The sequence below is a fragment of the Pholcus phalangioides genome, unplaced genomic scaffold, assembly GCF_987345545.1.
Source record: "Pholcus phalangioides strain wild (caught in Gottingen) unplaced genomic scaffold, Ppha-v1.0 ptg000017l_1, whole genome shotgun sequence".
Classification (NCBI taxonomy): Eukaryota; Metazoa; Arthropoda; class Arachnida; order Araneae; family Pholcidae; genus Pholcus; species Pholcus phalangioides.
Window position 1 is genome coordinate 15,370,745 of NW_028301610.1, and position 19,990 is coordinate 15,390,734.

The 19,990-nt window shown below is 33.5% G+C and overlaps 1 protein-coding gene across 3 annotated transcripts in view; it reads right to left on the reverse strand.

Moving 5' to 3' along the window:
• The window catches only part of LOC149072431 (uncharacterized), a 44,983-nt gene that overhangs the window by 10,168 nt on the left and 14,825 nt on the right, over positions 1 to 19,990 (reverse strand). For 2 of the 3 annotated variants that reach the window (XM_089247040.1, XM_089247039.1), the window contains exons 4-5: positions 13,572 to 19,070; positions 9,175 to 9,329 (exon numbers count right to left, since the gene is read on the reverse strand). In XM_089247040.1, the coding sequence (XP_089103166.1) occupies positions 9,175 to 9,329; positions 13,572 to 19,070 (5,654 nt within the window). The remainder of the gene's footprint in view (positions 1 to 9,174; positions 9,330 to 13,571; positions 19,071 to 19,990) is intronic. The other variant, XM_089247041.1, reaches the window with a different exon arrangement.

A 19,990-nucleotide genomic window follows, 5' to 3' on the forward strand; every position in this document is an offset into this window, starting at 1 on the left:
ATGGGAATTTTTACCACAGAACATTTCCAGTCAGCAGAGGGCTTGTTGCAGAGAGAACAATGCAAAACATTGCTTTGGAGATGTCCTATACTTCTGTGTAGTGTAACAAAAGTACAGCAAATTAATAGTGTTATTTCAATATTGAAAAAAATGGACACAGTGGCATTTACATCCAGCATACAGATATAGATTGTTACATAATGATATGACCACTGCTATATTTTTTGTTGTAAACACATAAATACCTACATTAAACTTTCATGATAAAAATGAGTTATTGTGGTAAAAACTTGTGCAATTTGATAGAACCTTTACAAACTATTATTTAATGAAAAGTATTCAAATTCACTGTGTAAACAGTATTTCACGATGATATTACTCACAGAAGCAACTAAAAAAATATTGGTTAATTTAGCTCAGAATTGAAGGTGGCACTGCTATGCTTCTTGTTCAAAAAATTCCAATTGAGTATGCTCCTAATAATCATTAAAAATGTGTCTAATGCAATAAGCCTAATAAAGTTCATTAATGGAAGTTGAAGGGGCTAAAAATGCTGCCTTTCTAAAAGTGTATTTACCTAAAAGTGTTGTCTTTCTGCAAAATGTAAAAAACTTGGGAGATATGGAATAATAAAGTTTTCTTAAGAAAAATAATATGGAATGAAACATTTTTATGCAGATCTCAAAAACTCCCACACAAAAAAAAAACTATTAGCAAAGAGATTTCTCAGAAAAACCCATAATTTATCAATTGGTAGCTCAAGCAGATGTCATTAGGATTTTAATACCTCATGTGATTAGGAGATATAGAAATTTACAATACTAAAAAAACCAAACCATATAATCACCATAGCACATAAGGTTAACATCGAAATAGAATGGCATATCATGGAAGTCTAAATTTGTGATTATTTTTTCTAATCAGAAAAGATCCAATTTCCATGGTCTGAATGGGTGGAGCTCTTATTGGCATGACCTAATAAAAGAAAAAAAGCTATGGTTCTATGTGACAACCGAGCAGGCTTTTGCTGTAATAGAAGCTCTATTAACTTCTTCTGGCAATAATGGGTGATCTTTCAGCAAGATACCTCCATTTGTGAAGCAACTGGTATTCAGAATTTTCAGATATGAAGGTTCACATTGCATCTGTTTAGCTAGATTAAAATCCAATACAGAATGTTTGAGGCTCATTAGGGTAATCAATGTATGCGAATGGCAAAAAGTTCTTGAATGTTGTCAAATTGCAGGCTACCAAGGCTTGACGAATCCAAAAAAAAATTTAGTCATCAGTCAAACTTCATAAGCGACAAGCATTTTACCCAGCAACATTGGTCTGAAATAGGGTACTCTTTGCCTTGTCCACAACCTCTTTCTAAGCTGGCAACCACACTAGATAAAATAGAAATGGATTACCTTTTGGGTTTGATAATATGATTAAATAATCGACGTTTGGGTTTACCCAAAATTCCAAAACGAACACGGATATATGCGTTTCAGAACTATATGAAGTTCCTTCATCAGTAGCAGAAACGAAGAAGAAAAAAGAAAATATTGAAAAAACTCCTTATAGCGGGAGTTACTCGCTGTTGTAGACAAGAGTCAAATTCAAAATGAACCAGCAACAAAAGAGCAAGAGGACGGAAAAAAGAAGAAAAATGGCAGAGCCAATCACAACCGAGAACGTGATAGTGATGCTGATGGAGAAGAATAATTATTGTAGAAACTGTTGCCAGATTTTTGAGAAGGGTGGTGTGCTAGATATGTCGTTGACCAACTGGTTTGTGTTTTTGTTGATGTGGAATGATTCGAAGAAATCCAAGTCAGACGGACTGTTTGTTTCTGCTACTGATGAAGGAACTTCATATAGTTCTGAAACATGTATAGCCGTGTTCGTTTTGGAATTTTGGGTAAACCCAAACGTCGATTATTTAATCGTATCACACTAGATAAGTTTTTGATAATTTTGTACTGTCCTCAGACTTCAGTTATCACACAAAAAGTTAAGTACCAACACCAATTTCTTAGTCTCCATGGCAACCTGGCACCTATGATTTGTCAAGCACTGCAGGCCACCATTTTTCCCTGATTGGAAAACTATTGACCGAAATGTACATCAGCATTTTGAATGCTCACTCCAGTGTTTTTTGCCATTTAAAAAAAAACATGAATATTAAGTTTTGAATCAAAGTGGTCAGATCATACCAAATTTTTCAAAACATGTAAATTAAAAAAAAACAATGAGGATATAATTTTCAAACAATTAATCATTGTCGATAAATAAATCATGATTTTAATATTAAAAAAATTCTAAAAAAAGGTGGTCGTTATATAGGTCATAAAAATCCTATCCCTAGTCATATTATCATGTGAAATGATGTAAACAACGAAATCTACATCAAACAATTGACTTTGAATCATAAGAACAGTTAAATTAAGTTTATCACTAAATTTATCAAGAACTTTCAGCATTGCTCACTTGTTAAAAATACAGACTTGAATAAAAATTATATAAGTTAAAAAGATAGCACATTAACCCTCAAACTGCAAAACAATTTGAGAACTGCCACTCTGAATTGCACGAGAGAAAACATTTTCCTTATTTTCTCTATAAATCACAAACCACCAATAAGTGATTTGGCAGCCTACTAAATTAATTTTCCATTTGCAATGAAAGCAGTTTAAGGATTTAAAAGAAATTGTTACACCATGTTCATACTTGCTTAATGTTAGTCTGGATATCTCTGTGCATGAAATGTATTGCCATTTTTGAGGCTACACCAACACTTTTTATTTTTACACCATCACCAAGCAGTAAGTAAAAACCAGTTTCTTTATTGATGCCTGGCGACATGAAACATGTAGAATATTAGAGAGGAATGATGCAAATAAGTTTATATCACGGAATACTAAAAATCACAAAAAATACTACCAACAATAAAAACTAAGAACATTACAATGTGTGTGTGTGTGAAAGAGAGATGCCAATCTGGAAATTTTCTGGTTCATCAATCCTCAACATAACGACAATTAAAAATGATAAAAAAATTGTCTAAAAATTCAAGTGGCTCGGAATTCACTTGTAAAATTGACAATATCTATTATGTGAATATCAAATGTATTTGATTTAAAAAATGTGAAAATCGACAGGGTAAAAATTATCTTTCACAAGATAAATTTAATTTTTCAATCTGAGAATTGTTACACCATGTTCATATTTGCTTAATATTAGTCTTCTGGATATCTATGTAAATAAAATATTTGTCTAAATAAAATATCAAATGTTATGAATTTCATTCTGGACCACACTGAAATGTTTATCATTAACTCTTTTATGCACATTCAACGATCGAACACACCACATCCCGCTTCACATCTGAGAGATATTGAAGCATTCCCAAAAGAACCCGTTACATACAGGCTTTTGGCAATAAATTTGAAAGTAGTTGAAGCACCATAGATTAATCATCAAAACTGGTATCATTGTCAACATATAGGAAATGAATGAAGTGAAAAAGATAAGTTTCCTTGATCATTTTTGTTGCACCACGGTCATTTTCTGCACACTAGGGCTAATTAGACCGTGGCCTACAATTTATTGCAGATTCCGAATGGCAGCCTTTTTACAGCCTCACCAAGAGGTTGATGCATTAACCCATTAGTGTGGGACCCACGGTAGCAATCTTTTTCTGCAGTCATGTCGACATTTCTGTTGTACCCATGTCAGGAAAGTTTTCTGACAAGAATGAACTGGGTATCACACTCCCAACATCTCTAAACATCCTTTGGTACTTTAGGCAAGTATCTTATCGACCTCTGGGCTACTACATCCTAGTTAGGTTACTATTCTTCACCCCCCCCCAACCACCTAGGTACATAATAGAATGTCTTTTTCACTTGTGAAACCATAGCAAGGGAGGAAAAAACAATTCCTGTTAGCAGGGTAACCAATGAAGTCTCAAAAAAGTGAGCAAGGGTTCAAATGTATTTCTTCCACCTACACAGGACAGATGAAAAAATTAAGATGTAAATGGGTTTTAATTGTTTAATAAAAAAATCTTCAGTTAAAAGTTTTCTGAACACAATTTTCAGTGATGGTAAAGGGAAAACTTCCAGATTTGAGTGGTTCTAACAGTTTAATGCAAAAAAAAAGTAAACAGTGTCTAATAAAATAGAAACCGCAAGAAAAAAATATTGCAAAACTAGAAAAAGAGAAGTGAAGCATGTAGTTTGAGAAAAAGGAAAGACAGTCAACAATGAACAACTGACTTCTCTTCCTACTTGCATACAAATTCTAAAATATCAAAAACTTTTAACTGAAAAAGATCAAAGTTGAAAAGTTAGAGCCTAAACACCAATAGAAAATTGTGTGAACAGTGAAAAAAGATGATTTGGAAAAGAAGCAAACAGATATGAATGAAAAATAGTTGAACAATCTAACTGGTAAAAATTTAGATTTGTCTTGCTTTGAATTTTATAAAATACCATGATGCTCTTGTCAAAATTCATGTCAATTTTTAGTCAAGATAATACATGTATAATGCATGGTGTTTAGCAAAGAGTATTCAAAAGGAATAATTCTACAGTTGATTCTGAAATTGAAGGTAAATATCAAAAATGATCAGGAAGAAAACAAGCAATTCAGCAGTGATAGTATAATAAAATCAGAGGGAATGTAAAAATTTTTACATGACTTAAATCAAAAAAATTTCAATAAAATTTACACACACACTCCGTTTCTCCTTTTCTAAAATAACTTTATTAATAGCATTAAAAAAAAATTACCAAGATATTGGTGATTCAAATTCTTGATTTTTGCCACTTTTTATATGCGCAATAGCAAAATCTTGAAAGGAGTATAGGGATTGTCATAAAAAGTGCCAAAATCAAGTTCAATCAATATATATGAAAATTTATTCCACATATCTTGAATAAAATATAATGCAGAAAGTGGTGTGATTTTTATTAACTGACATTTTTTTATTGAGGGGAGTTGTTTATTATTTACCTCTGATTATGAATTTACAGGGGTAAAACTACCACAGCTCAATTTTGTTTTTTTTGGTCATTTTACACATTTCTTTTCCTTTAGAATCACCCATAGAATTTTTATTCGTTTCAAACACACTTCGTCAAACATACTGTATATGTATCACTTTTCATAAACCAATTCAATTTAAAAAAGCTCTTTCACAGAGCTTTGTAAACTCATAAATACACTAAAATCTATTGATATGACAAGCTCAATTACTCTATAGGTGATATGTGGTACAGCCATTAACCCCTTGAATGTTTTTGACATAGCATTACATCATAAACTGTATAGAAGGATTTTCGAAATACCACTCCTTTGCTGCAATTGTTACATTGAGTGTGAATGCCGATTTTAAATTATAAAATACCTCTAAAAATGTAGTTTAAATGAAAAATGTTTTCCTCTGCCCGTCTTTATCAAGGTCTATTAAAGTAAATTTGCAGCCTTAAAAACTTCATGCATGTATATGCGTGAAAGAGACTGGTACACAATTTTCTATGTGATTTTATAATAAGAAATCATATAAAGTCCTAGTATAAATAAAATATCATCTATTACTTGATCTTTCACAATGTATTATATATATATATATATAGAAACACACACAATAGCAATGCTAGCTCCTTTTTTTCGACATACAGTGAAACCTGTCTAAGATAGAAACCTGTGTAGAACAGAATCAAAAGATAGTCCAATCAATGATTAGTCTTGGCACCTTCATAAAAAGGAAACCTGACTAAAATGGAATATTTCAGTCTCTTGACATTCCATTGTATATTATGCCTCTTCCGATTTACTTTATTATTTTACCTTATATATATACACTTGGTTGATTGACGGTTCAAGAGGACAGCAGAAAAATAAATTTACACCTTAGTAGTCAGAGGTGTAAACAGCGAGGATTAGAGCTTATGCCGCCACCCCCCAAAATGATCAAAAACTTGAAATATTTTTAGTAAAAAAAAATTTAAAAATCCACTGAGAAAAAATGAGCTTATTTTCAAAGGGAATATTTCTATTTTCTATGGGGCGCGGTAGCCCGGTCGATAAGATGCTCGCCTAAAGTACCAAAGGATGTTTAGAGGTGTCGTGAGTTCGATACCCAGTTCGTCCTTGTCAGAAAACTTTCCTGACACAGGGTACAACAAAAAACGGCGACTTGACCGCAGCAAAAATTGCTACCGCAGGGAGTCCCCCATCGAGGGGTTAGCGCACCAACCCCTCGACGAGTATAAAAAACAAGCCTGCCGTTCGGAATCGGCAATAAATTGTAGGTCCCGGTCTAATTAGCCCTCGTGTGCAGAAAATGACCGTGGTGTGACAAAAATGATCAAATGATCTATTTTCTATTAAAATTCAGAATTCATTTTTTCATTAAATTTTCACTATTCAGAATTCATTTTTTCCCATACAATTTTCACGTTTTTCAACATAGTATTCAAACATTTTTTTACTACTCCTATATGCTACCTGCTGGGCTATTTCCACTTTTGTAAAGCAGTCCACTAGTGGGAAGAATACGTTTTTCACTTCCACTGTAAATTTAGTAAACATGGAAATTTTCCCTAATGAAAATAAGCTCCTCAAATGTTGTTTGTTAATTTGAAATGTTTTTAAGGTAGGTTAGTAACTTCTAATAGCTTTGGAAGAGACCTGTGTACCTCCCCCCCCCCCTTTTAAAAGTTTTCTCCCTCTCCCCAAAAATTGGGTTCTGCTTACGGCCCCTGTTGGTACTCAACATTTTCAAACTTAGTGCACATCATATTTTAGCAACTAAGAGCAGGCTCGCAACTTGTTACCCCATTCATAACCTACATATATGTGGGATTTGAATGTTGTGAGCCATTTATCTTCTCATACCACACTGCCTGATACTGTTTCTTTTGCTGCTTACATAGGCCACACAAAGCAATATTACCGGAAATGTAAAGTAAAAATAAGATGGAATGTGTTGCTATGCTAACTGGATCAACTTTTGTTATTAGCATATAACACCACAAAAACCAATCCAACTAGGCTCTTTCTTGTTTCTTTGATGTAATCAGCTTCCATTTATAGTGAATTTCTTTGTGAGAAAATATGAAATGCACTACGTGGAAAAAAGAAATAAAACATTCTAGGGGTTAATGAGTATACAATGGACTTATATTCAAATGGTCTCTTACATGGATATAATTTTTTTTTAAATCAAATGTGAGTAAGAATATGGAGGTATACATATTTTAATGTATTCTAAAAAATCAATAACACTTGAAAAATCTTTCAAAGACTAATAGAAAAGGAAAAATATCAAATACATGAACATGAAACATTTTAGTAAATTATTGTTACATATTGTACTCAAAAATGTGAATGAAAATATGAACAATGCAGAATATATATTTGCTATATAGCAAACAAACACCCATTAATAAAAATATGATTAGTAATTAAAAACAAAAATGAATTTTATTTCTATCTAACCCATTAAAATTAGACTACAATGAACAAAACAATAACACGGGCCAAAACAAAAACTTTTCCACCATAATGTCTTTTAATGTCAGTCAGTGTGAAAGTTATTAATATCCTTCTCATACAAATTATTTCAATTTATTTTGAAGTCATTTGCAGTCATAATTTTTGATATTTTGCAGAATTAAGGTTATTTTTCTAGATATAATTTTTATATCATTCTACATCAACACTTATGATTAAAATAAATTCAGTGCATAAAACGACCTTAATGTCACAAAATGAACAAATGAATCTTGTACACTTGAAAAACATTTGTGAGCAGATATCAGAATTCATGTACCCATATTTGTAGATGAAAATTCAAACAACATGCACAAAAGAGAAGATCAACAGGACAATATGAACAAAAAAAATTTAAATTGTTACAATTGAAAGTAATGATAAAAAAAACTATATTCAAATTTTTATATTCTGAGGCATTTTTATATAACAAATTTATAAAAAAAAATTAAAAGTGTGAAATAAAAACCAATATAGATATAAACTAAAAATGAAATAAACATTTCAATCAAAATTGAAAAAGAAACTGAAACATTTTTGTTTTCGCAGAAGAGATTAAAAAAAAGATTGAGGAACAGACAGAAACAGACCAAGAAATAGTTATTCAAACTGAAACCGATGTCACCAATTGCATAAGCAATGGATGGATGTTTTTCATACACATAAAATGAACATAAAAAGAATTAACAGTTATTTAAGGATTCATACCTCTAATAAACCTACTGATTTGTGATACGTTGTTATAACAGTAATACTAATCTTTCTCTTCAACACTGCATGCATCTATGTGGAATTCTAATATATAATAAATTGATATAATTACAACCACGATGCTCATAATTAAAGAATTTTTTTCCTCTTTATTTCATAAATAAAGCAGGAAAAAGCCTACCAAAATGTATGAAAAAAGTGATAACATTAAAATAAATTATATATTTCTATGTGGCTTATAACATAATTTAAAATTAGTACCAAAACTGAAAATTATACTCATATTGACTACTGAAAAAATATATATATATGGCAGGAAATATGCAAACCATATAGAATATGTGTACAAGCAAAACTTCTGTAGCATATCTCAATTATTGCTTTCCTATACTTATAATCAGTACAAAATTCAATAAATTGAATCACGCAATTTATATAATTAGAATTATTATATAACCTACAAGTGACATATATAGTAAAATGAGAACAATATAGCAGTTACGTAGATTTTAAGCTCTTGAGCTTCCTGTAATATGTTCTCACCTTACTTGACTGGAGCATCTCACAGGCAAGCACAAATTCACTCCAAACATCTGCTGATGGATAGTCTTATTTATCAACTTTTACTAATGAATTGAAGATTTTTCTCATTACAGTATGTGTGCCCCCATTTTAAGTATGTGCATTTTTATAAGTTAAATGTGCTTTCTAAATATGTTCAAATTTCAATTTCCCACTAGAATGTATAAACAAATGAAAATTATGTATTGAACTTTAATTTGATGTAACTCAATTTGGTTTCAACCCGATAAAATGCACCATTAATTTTAATGTATATGTGTGACACTTTCATTATTCCCAAAACATCTCAAGCCTGAGCAGAACGTTATATTTTTTTTATGCACAATGTCTTACTTTGCCATCCTCTGTCTTATGGCTTCCCCTCACATCTTCCTCACGTACCAATTTGCCAGGCCATGAAGGAAAGCCACGAGTTTGTCCCCAGACAAGATCTCCATCATTAAATGTGCGAGGCTGAGGAGGCAGTGGAGGAGAACTTGGGGTGTCCTCTGATTTGAAACAAAACAAAATAAAAAATAAAATGTTAAAAACAGAAATATTTGATAAAAATAGAAAGAAGAGTGAGTTTTGAAAGTTTCCTCAGCCTTTGTGCATCATAGAGTAAATGAAATATGAAATTACCAGCAGAGAGAAAAATAGGACAGGTAGAAAAATATAAAAAAAAATACACATGCATTCTTTCATTCCAACTTTACTTGTATTTGAAGACTTTCAGGTAGGTTCTGCTCTCCTTGGAGATCCAGATAGTATTTTCATGCATTCCTTCATTTCTCCCTCACGTGCAATATAAAAATGAAAAAGCTCAAACAGCATTTCAAAGAAAACGAAATATTGAAAGATGCTAATCCTTTTTTGGGGAAAGATGGAGCATTTGGCAAGAATGCTACAATTAGATATTCAATGTGATTTGTTTTCACATTTCTTTTGAGCCTGAATTCCTCCCGCCACCAAATATACAGCAATTGTTTCTCAATATTCTATGTTGTTCCCATCCACACTACATATTTTGTTACGGAAAAATGTCTTTTGTGGTATTTCCCTTTCTACTCCATGCATGAACTGAAAAACTCTTGTGTCAAGTGTTGAAACTGAAAATAAATCTAGAAACATTCTTGTGATCTAATCTGCAGTGTATCAATAAAGTTACTATTGTATTTTTACTTAATATAGGCTAGTGAATCACTTCTCTTTTGATCCTTTGAACTAACACATTCATAAGCAATCATAGTTGAATCAATAAACTATACAGCTATATAGAAATTTTGAAATGTTATCCTATATGCTGTAAACATTTTCTTCCAACTAGATTATGAAAGTGACTTGTGTAATTACTATTGTATAATTCTTCCCTGTCAGACAGGGAAAAAGGTGTATTCCAATTTAAATCTAGCTGCTAGACTTATAAAAATTGAAATGTAACTTCAAAAAAAGTGTATCATGTAAATATATCCAGTGGAAAAATCTGATTTTATAAACAGTTATTAACCTTGAAATATCACTGAAAACTAAATGTCTTAATTTTAGAACATGAAAAATTTGCCTTTGTATGTATGAATAAATAATGATTTAAAATCTAACTTATAACCCAGATACTCAGACGGGAACAATTTTCGTAATTTTTAGTATTCAAAAAATCTATTGTATGTTCTCTCTGTCAGGTAGGCCTGAATACTTTAGAAATGACACTGATGAATATTTTTTAGGTAAGGGGAAGAATCGTAATACAAACCTCTAAAACTATTGAAACCTATTCTGAAGCAATCATCCTTACTGCTTTCTGTCTGAGATAAAAGATATTTGCATCTTCATGTTTTGTGTTTTTTTTGCATACACATCTTACTTATTTAATTATCCATCATAGATACTCCAATTACATGCAGAAACTACCATTAAGGCTTGCCAAAAGTTCTACATAACTATCATCTACAGAAATTTCATATAAATTGCTTGCTGATAACTAACAGCTGAAGGACATTTTCAAAATTGAAACAGTTCAAACAAGTTTCATTCAATACAAAAGCATCTATATTCACAGTACCAAATCAATAGAGATGACAGTGTCGATAATCTTAAAGATATCTACTTCTTAAATGCCTGGAGCACCTTTTGATATTTATTGTAAATTGAAAATAAAAATTGTACCAGTTTTTATGGCTCATGCCAGTTGAACTGAGAAGGTGGGACTTCAAAAGTTTCTAGAAATCCTGAGTACTTAGAAGCATTTATAATAACTCAGAGAAAAATGTTCTCTTAAGGTTTATTCATTGTAAGTGGCATAATAAAACTGGACTGTTTTAGCATATTCCTGTGTTTACAGAAATTCTCTTCTCACACAAGTGAAAAAATTTTTTCTCTTAGTTAATACAAAAGTAAAAAGTTTTTTGTATTAATATTTTCAAAATAGAAACATTAATTTTATTTTTAAATATTCATGTACACAAAAATTATGTGATCCTCATTTCCTAAATGTATGACAAAAAAACTCATAATTTTCTGTATGATAAAAGTCAATACAAAATGAGAAAGTAACTGAATTTTTGAAATTTGAATGTTCATATACATATTCAAGAAATCTCATGAAATTTAAAACATATGAAGCTACATCTTATGGAACTTCATATACAATTCCATGAGAATTTTATACATTTCACATTATCAATTATATGAATGTTCTTTCGTCAATATTCAACAGCATATTCAGGGCTTGACCAATCTAAATCACCATGGCAACTAAAAAATTAATATTGACACCTAAAATTTTCTACGTTTGGGTTACTAAATTGAAATCTGAAAACAATACAAATTTTTTTAATTTATATCAGTATTTATCAATACCAAAGGCTATCAGTATGTCCTGGTAAAGTTCGGAAGAAACATTATTTTTGACTTGTTTTTATGAAAAATTGTTTGGCGCCTAAAAAATTGCTCTGGTACCTAGATCAAGGGTTCTCAAACTGTGTGCCACCAACCTTTATCAGGGGCGCCGTGCAATGGCAGCTCAGACAATGTTTTTCGAAGTGATTCTTTGTAAGACTGCTCTAGAGAGCTGCGGATAAGCATTGATTAGGGAAGGGGGCACCGCGGATGAAAAAGTTTAAAAATACCTGGCCTAAATCTTTTTGTGATTTGTCAAGCCCTGGTATATTTCAAAACATTGTATGAATGTATATATTTTTTATCAGTGAAATATTTTGGAGTTATAGCTACTTTATAACAGTTACTTCTGAACATGATAAAAACCAGTTTTAGTGATCATTGATAAAAAATAGAAAGCATTCAGGGAAGACTATGTTCATATGTTGAGAAGATTGTGTTATAAGAAAAATATTATGTATTCTTATGCATCTGCCATGAAGGCATAAAATGATATAAAGCATCAAATTTCACATATGAAATTAATATTTCCATACTATAATCAAATCTTTGAATCATTATACTCTTTTTCCCTCCTTCTATTGGTCTTACCAAACTCATTTTGAGAAATTCAAGAATTTTTGATACACAGATGTGTGTAAAACAGACATTTTTAACGCTATTTTGTACATAAATTACCTAGAATAAATTTATTAAGTAAATTTTCAAGATTTATATCAGTTCATTAAAATAACTTCATTAAAATTTTTATAACATCAAACTTGATTTTTGGTATAACATAATAGAAACACTGAAAAATATACTTTCATTTATTTATTCCAATTAATTCAAAAAACTGATCAAAATTTAAACTCTCAGAGTTCCAAGAAAACAAAAGGATTCCAAAACCTACCATCAATATAAACATAATAGGAGTAAAAAAAGAAAAATATTACCATCTCTTCATACACCCTATTCACCATATCTGGAACTTTACAACTTCTGGTTCTTTTCCAGAATGAAATTTACTTTATTTTGAATCAAGTTAAAACATCAAGGCTACACCAGCACAGCTTCAAACACTTGCAAAAGCAACTTCAAAATTTAGCTCAAAATTTTGTTTCAAATTTTTGAAACTGGCAAAAACGATGGAATGAGTGTTCACAACTTGTGAACTTTATTAAAGTTTTACTTTAATTTTTTTTCACCATATTTTATTCAACCACAACTCATGAACTAAGTACAAATCAAAAAAAAATAAACATTCCCATTGCAAGACATATTCATCACTTCTGGAAAGATTGTTTTATGAACAACCATTTGATGTTCGTGTCAATCAAAATTTTAGGAAAAGAAGAAATCTGATCGTCCCACTATCAAAAAGTGAAACTACTGTAATGTGTCACTGATAAAACATTATCACCTATGACTGAATCATATAAAAACAAGAACTTGAGTATATATAATTTTTTCTCCACCCAGAGAACTTTATGAAACCTGGTAATGGTAACTTCACTGAAATAACAAGAAATCTTGAAAGAGGGTTCCTGCATAGCATCAATAACTCAATCAGCATACCTACCATTTTGTGAAAGGTTTTTTACATAGTATAACTTCAACTGCTTACTATTCAAAAGCACTTCATTATTACTATTGTAAATACTGCCATAACAGCACACAAAATACACAATGCAGAAGTATATAAATCATTTTCATCTGACAAATTCTTCAGTGAAGAGGTTTCCTGTGCATCAAGATTTCATTAATACTTATAAAATAAAAATTTTAGCAAAAGCAATTTGAAAGTGAGAGAGATTTCACATTCAGACTTTCTATATAGTTTAAATGGATGTAAAATAAGTCTGTATATATCATACCATCAGAATCCTCCAAATGATTTTCTGCTGATATACCCATCTCTCTTCTAAGCCTTTTCACACCTCGTTTCCGGACCATTGCATTACACAATTCTAACTTATTTGGAGGCTCTTCAAATGTTAATACAGTAGGTTCTGTGGCTTCCTGAATACATTTTGTATCATGATCAATATCTTCAGCTTCTCGACTACATGCAAGGTTCATTGGTTCTTGACTTGATTCCACACCTGAGTCACTAGTAACATTATAATCTGTTGTTTGTTCGGAAGTATCAGAAGCAGGAGATACATTTTGTGCAATGTTATCATTCGGCTCAGTGGAAGCTGTGGGAGAAGAGGGCTTATTCCAACAATTTAAAACTATATTATGACTATTTTCCTCTCGCGTAAACTCTGAATGACAAGACTTTTCACTGCTTTCTGGGGGCATAACTTCAATTCCTTGCGTAGATACTGTGCGTAAATCAAGAACAGAACTAGTACTACAGCTATCCTCAGCACATGGAGCAGTGTTACTACCTGCACCTTCATACGAGTCTTCGTTAAGGGAAGCTGTACATTCTGCAAAACTAACTAATTTATTGCAAGAGGAATTGAGAGGATTTTCTGATAAAAGTTCTGGATTACTGTCAGCCTGCTCCTGAACAACAGCTCTTACAGCAGCTGAAAGATTCACAGGATCAGGCCAAGGCGATTCACAAGATTCACCTCCTGAGGATAGCAATGTGTTACTGTTTTCATTTTCATACTTAACTTTCAGTTTATCAACAGACAAACAGTCCGTTCCACTTGTTATACTCTGCATGCACTCTGAGTGTGATAAAACAGAACTGTTCACCGGGTTCAAACACATCACTGTTTGTACAGCTGCATTCTGTTCCATACACCCACTTTGTACACCTATACTACGAGCATTATGATGTTGTTCTGTCGATGTTTCTTGTTGTGCACCAGTATTAGAAGCAGTTGATGAATCAGAATTGATGGGATCACAATTATTCTCGGCACTCTCTGTTGTAACAAAAGATGAACCAGATGAAGACTGAGGTGCAGTGGTCACAGATGTAGTTATTGTACTAGTCCTAGCCACTCTACTGGTACTAACACATGAAGATGGAGATAATGACTGGGCAACAGGGGGAATAGTCTGACTTAGAACAGCAGAAAACTGGGGTTGTAAGGAAGGAGTATTAGATAATGCTTCAACTGTTGATGACTGAGAGGCATTGATAAGCACCTCTGTGGTTCCAACAGGTGTACTTATCACTGTGTTGGCTGTAACCACATTAGGAACAATAGAACCAGCAGCAAAGGCACTGTGAATCTGTGACGGATGTACTCCTATAGTGGGAGTATCATTCATCATTACAGACTGCTCCTGAGGAATTGGATTCATGGCCTGTGGGCTCTGTAGCACAGTTAATGACTGGAAGTGTGTACCAGGAACTACTTGCTGCACTGGTATATTCTGGATTACGGTTCCAGCTGGTGTTACACCAAGCATGCTCAGAGGTTGAACAATACCTAGAGGGCTAGTCAAACCTGTGGTAAGAATCTGATGCCCATTAACAGAACCAATACTGTTATAGTTCATAACTGGTTGTTGCACTATTGGTCTAGGCTGTTGTGGCAGGACGGTTAAAGTTTGCAGAACTGGAGGCTGCAGGAACTGTTGCTGCAATGATGCCAACTGGGCTGTATGTTGCTGCTGCTGTTGTGATTGCTGCTGTTGTGATTGCTGCTGCTGCTGTGATGTTTGGCCTGAATTACCGGTCATAGTAACAGGTGAAGAATGGGAATTATTTTGCAACATAGAAGCAACTGTCTGACTGTTGGCTTTTCTTTTACCATCCCTACTCCTTTTTCTGACAGCTGGTGATAATGCCCTGTAAGGGGTGTTTTGAATATCACTGCAGACAGGCACAGGAGTAGAGCTACAACTGGATGCAGGAGTACTACAGGACGAGTTTGATCCAGGTGTACTTCTAGTATCACAGCTATGATCAGAACTTATTCTGCCTTCTTCAAAATTTGCCACAGAGATTCCTGTATTCTGACACCGCAATGGTGATGAATTTGCAACAGAAGAAGCAGTAACACAACTTACAGTGTTAGGTGGTAGAACATTAAAAACAGTAGGAGGCTGATGATTCATAACTGGAGATGTCTGAAGTGTGTCAAGGCGTACAGTCTGTGGCATTATGTTAGAACCTCCAGGCACAATAACTGCATTTTGCATAGAATTAAATGGAACAGTATTGATAACTTGAACCATTGGTTGAACAGGCTGTCCTAAAATCTGAGGGGCAATTCCAATTGAAGGTATCATTTGAGTCATTGTTGTCGTTACTGCTGTGACATTTGGTATGGAAAGAGGTGGCATGGGTGTATTCAAATTATTTTGATTACCCACAATTGGAATCAATCCAGTAACATGTGCCATGCTTGAAACTGTTACAGACTGGCCATGACCACAGTTATTTTCTCCATTGACATACATTTGACCACAGTTTGAAACCAAACTTGTAGAAGGCACTGACCCTGATTTAACTGATGAAGGAGTTGAACATAATACCGTTTTAACAGTCTGTTTCTCATCCTCTTTTGAAACTGCTTTTAAATCCTGCTTCATCAAGTTTCTATCTTGAAGCTCACTGCTGTTACATTTTTGGTTACGAATATTATTGGAACATTGCAACAATTGGAATCCCAAATTATTTTGCTCTTTACTGCCTGGTAAATTATGTAGGTCTTCACATCCAAACTGTTGCATAACTTCATGGCATATCTGGTGCTTACCAACAGAACTTTCCACAACACTCGATGAATCAATATTTTGTGGTGGAAATGTTATACAGTTTCCAGCACTAGCATGTGATATGGCCATGCCAGCACTTGCTAGGCAAGATGGGGATCCACTAACCATTGAAGTTTGGGATCTGGCCATTAATGATGGCTGCTGGCTCATAATAAAGCAGTTGTTGGGCATTATCTGCTGTGCTTGGTTCACCATACTAGGCCTGATACTTTCGGGTATCATCATTTGTGCTCCGAGCTGCTGAGAAGAAGCAGCTAGAACATGAGCACCATTAACTACTGAATTTGCTGAAACACCAGAAGGCAACATAGTTATCAACCCACCTGAACTGGGCATTCGCATTTGCGCTTGAGCTAAAACAACTTGGTGTTGATTGGAAGGAGAAGCAGCAGTAGCAGGAATAACCATACTTCCGACTTGCTGTAGTACCTGTGCTCGAGCCGTCGATTGGAATATATTACCAGATGAATACTCAGATATTTTTTGACTCAGCACCTGTTGAACCACGATTCCATTGCTATCTTGGACAAAAGGTCTCATTTGTGACATCTGATCAAGAGATGGTGCAGCTTGATTTTGCATGAAAAAATTAGCTATTCCATCAGTTCTCTGATTGTGACTATTATTAGGTAATGAGCAGCTGCTGCTATAAACAAAATGCTGTTGAGGCTGTTGCTGTTGTTGAACAGTTAAACCACCTTTAAGCGGTGGGGTGTTAGCATAAGGACTGGTTGAATGTGAAATACATACGGCACTGCAATTAGCACTCACAGCTTGGGAATTAGGAGCACTATTAAGTGGCAAATTTGATGCACTTGGACTAGCAGATGAAGAAGGAAGCCCACTCTGACAGTCTGTATTCTGCTGCACTTGTACCATGTTAAGATTATTGCTAGAAGCAGGCATAGCCAGAGATGGAAAGTGTCCTAAATTTTGAACACCTGGTGAAGTAACAGTGAATGGCAAAGTCTGACTGTGAGAAACTGTTGAGTCTTCAAGTGAATTTTGTGGATTTACAGCAGTTATGGAACTCTGAAAACTAGTCCTTACATCTGTATCTAATGGCACAGTTTGTTGTACATCAGACGTTACAGTATTTTGGATATTGTCCATACAACTCTGTTGTAAAGAGACTGATGGTAATGACTGATTTGTTTGTAATAAATTATCACTAACCACTACATGGGTTTGTTGTATATTTGGATTTTCAACAGAAATTTGCATCCTGTGACTTTGACTGTAAATATTTTCCTGAACTGACACCCGTGGTATTGATTTGGGACTTTTGCTACAAGGATTAGGACTGTTTCGAAAAGGAGATGATGCATTAATTCTTCTAGGTTCGGAGGAAGGAAAATAATTAATCTGAGGTTTTGAAGTATGTGGGAACGTTGGGACTGGAGAGCTTTTTTGAAACTGGCCAAGATGAGAATCTGGTTGAAAAATCAGTGTACTACTTCCTGGGGGTACTTGCAAAAGAGATTGGTTAGAATGACTATTTATCACAGAAGGCATAGTGCACGGTACATTCTGATTGACAACAGCAGAAAATGCCTCGGGAGGAGGACGGTGATGCTCAGAGGGAATCTGACGCACATCCACATTTGGACACGGCGAACTTCTATCAAGAACACAATTTAATTTACAGCTCTTTGCCTTACTCATTTTCTTTATTTTCTGCCTTGGCACATTATTTAATGTCTCGTCATTCAACTGTGGAAACCTAGAACAGTTGAAAGCGATGGGCGAAACCTGATGAGCCAGTGGATATGGCGGAGTGAAAGATGGACCATACGATGGATTTATATAATTAGTTGGTCCCGCATTTCCACTTGTACTACTTAATGGTTGATTTGGAGTTTCTGCTCGAAACATAAAAGCACCGGGATATGAAGTTTGTGGGACAGCTGATATGACACCACATGAAGCTTGTGGATTATTCATTTCAATGCAGTGATTCATTGGTAACTGGTTATTTATTAATGCATTACTGTAACTTTGAGAAGAGAAGCCATTGCTTGCCAAGCTCATGCTACTGGCAGTCTGCAAAAATGGATTTGAGGCACCGGGCTGTCCTTGGTGTGCTGGTAATCTGAAATTATGCTGTTGGTAAGAACATGAGGGTACATCACCTCGAAAGCATTTATTTTCAGATGTTCTTTGAATCACTTGGTTAGATATCATACAGGAGATAGAAGGCATTTGCTTCTGTGTTGCACCAGAACCAGAAGATACGCAATCTGATGAACATTGCACTGTGGCTTGGTGCAAGCAATCATGATTCTTCTTGTCCTGAAAAGAGCTTGCTCCATCTAATACACACAATCCTGGGTTTTTTGGCAGGTTGCAGTAGACTGTGCTGCTGTTGCTCACTCTATTAAATATAGGCACATTTTGTTCATCACTAGGAACAATTATTGGATTAAATGAGCTCTTATTCAGGTCAACCAAAGGATACCTCGAATTAGAAGACATTTCTAATGTTTGTGGTATAGAAGGCCTTGGAAAGCACGACTGGGGCAGTGTTTCTTCAAGAGATGTTCTACATGGACTAACACTGCTTTTATCTTTTTTAAGCCCAAGTTTATCTCGCTGCGCAAGAAGCTGTGATACTAGAACACCATCAAATGGACTACGACTTTTTCCCTTGGTCCGCTTTTTCTTTGTATTCAGAGACAAATCTAAAAAAAAAGAAAAATTTAATTAGTGTTACATGAAATAATCCATCATTAATATCAAACTTTGCTGACTCAATTAAGTGATTATATAAGAATCAGCCCTTCAAAAACTGAACTGAAATTCAAAGAATATTAAAATATGCAGTACTCTAACTTTTATGAATTGGACAATTATTCTACCATGTATGAGGAGTAACATGCAATTTTTTTACACGGTGCAACAAAAAATTCTTCGTCATAGGCAATTATGTAGGAAAAACATTGTCCCTATCATCGCTAACAGTATAATGTGCATAAGGGGGGATATATTATTCCCCTCACCTCTAGAACTACTTCAGGACTCTTTCTGCATAAGTGTGGACCCATACATTATATGCAAACATTGCAAAAAAAAAGGTGACCATATTACATTGTATTCTTATGATAACTGCCTGTGTTTCTTCATACTGTTAGAACTGCATATGTAATTTTATTTGTGAAAATGTCCTTATTTGCACTTGTAATTGTAAAATTAATGGATTCTGGATATAAGTTTCAATTTATATCAAATTGGTTGCTATTGATTTATATAGAAATTGTTATGCAATAACATTTTTATATTTAAATGTTCTACTTAAAAAAATAAAATTTCATGTTCTAAACCACGGTTGGTAAAAGAACCAAATAGCATTACAAATTAAAACAATTATACTTATGAAAAATCACTCAAACTTCTAATTAAAATTATAAATGTTTATAAATATAATCAATACTATACCATATTAATTAATCAAAAATAATTTTTACATTAAAAAAACAACTTTTGCAATTAATTGTTTTCAAATTTCAAATATTTTTTCAAATTTTATTCTCTAGCTCAACTTAAGGAATTATTTTGTTTGAAAATCTTAAATGTAAAACTATTAATTTTTCCCTTTAGGGGT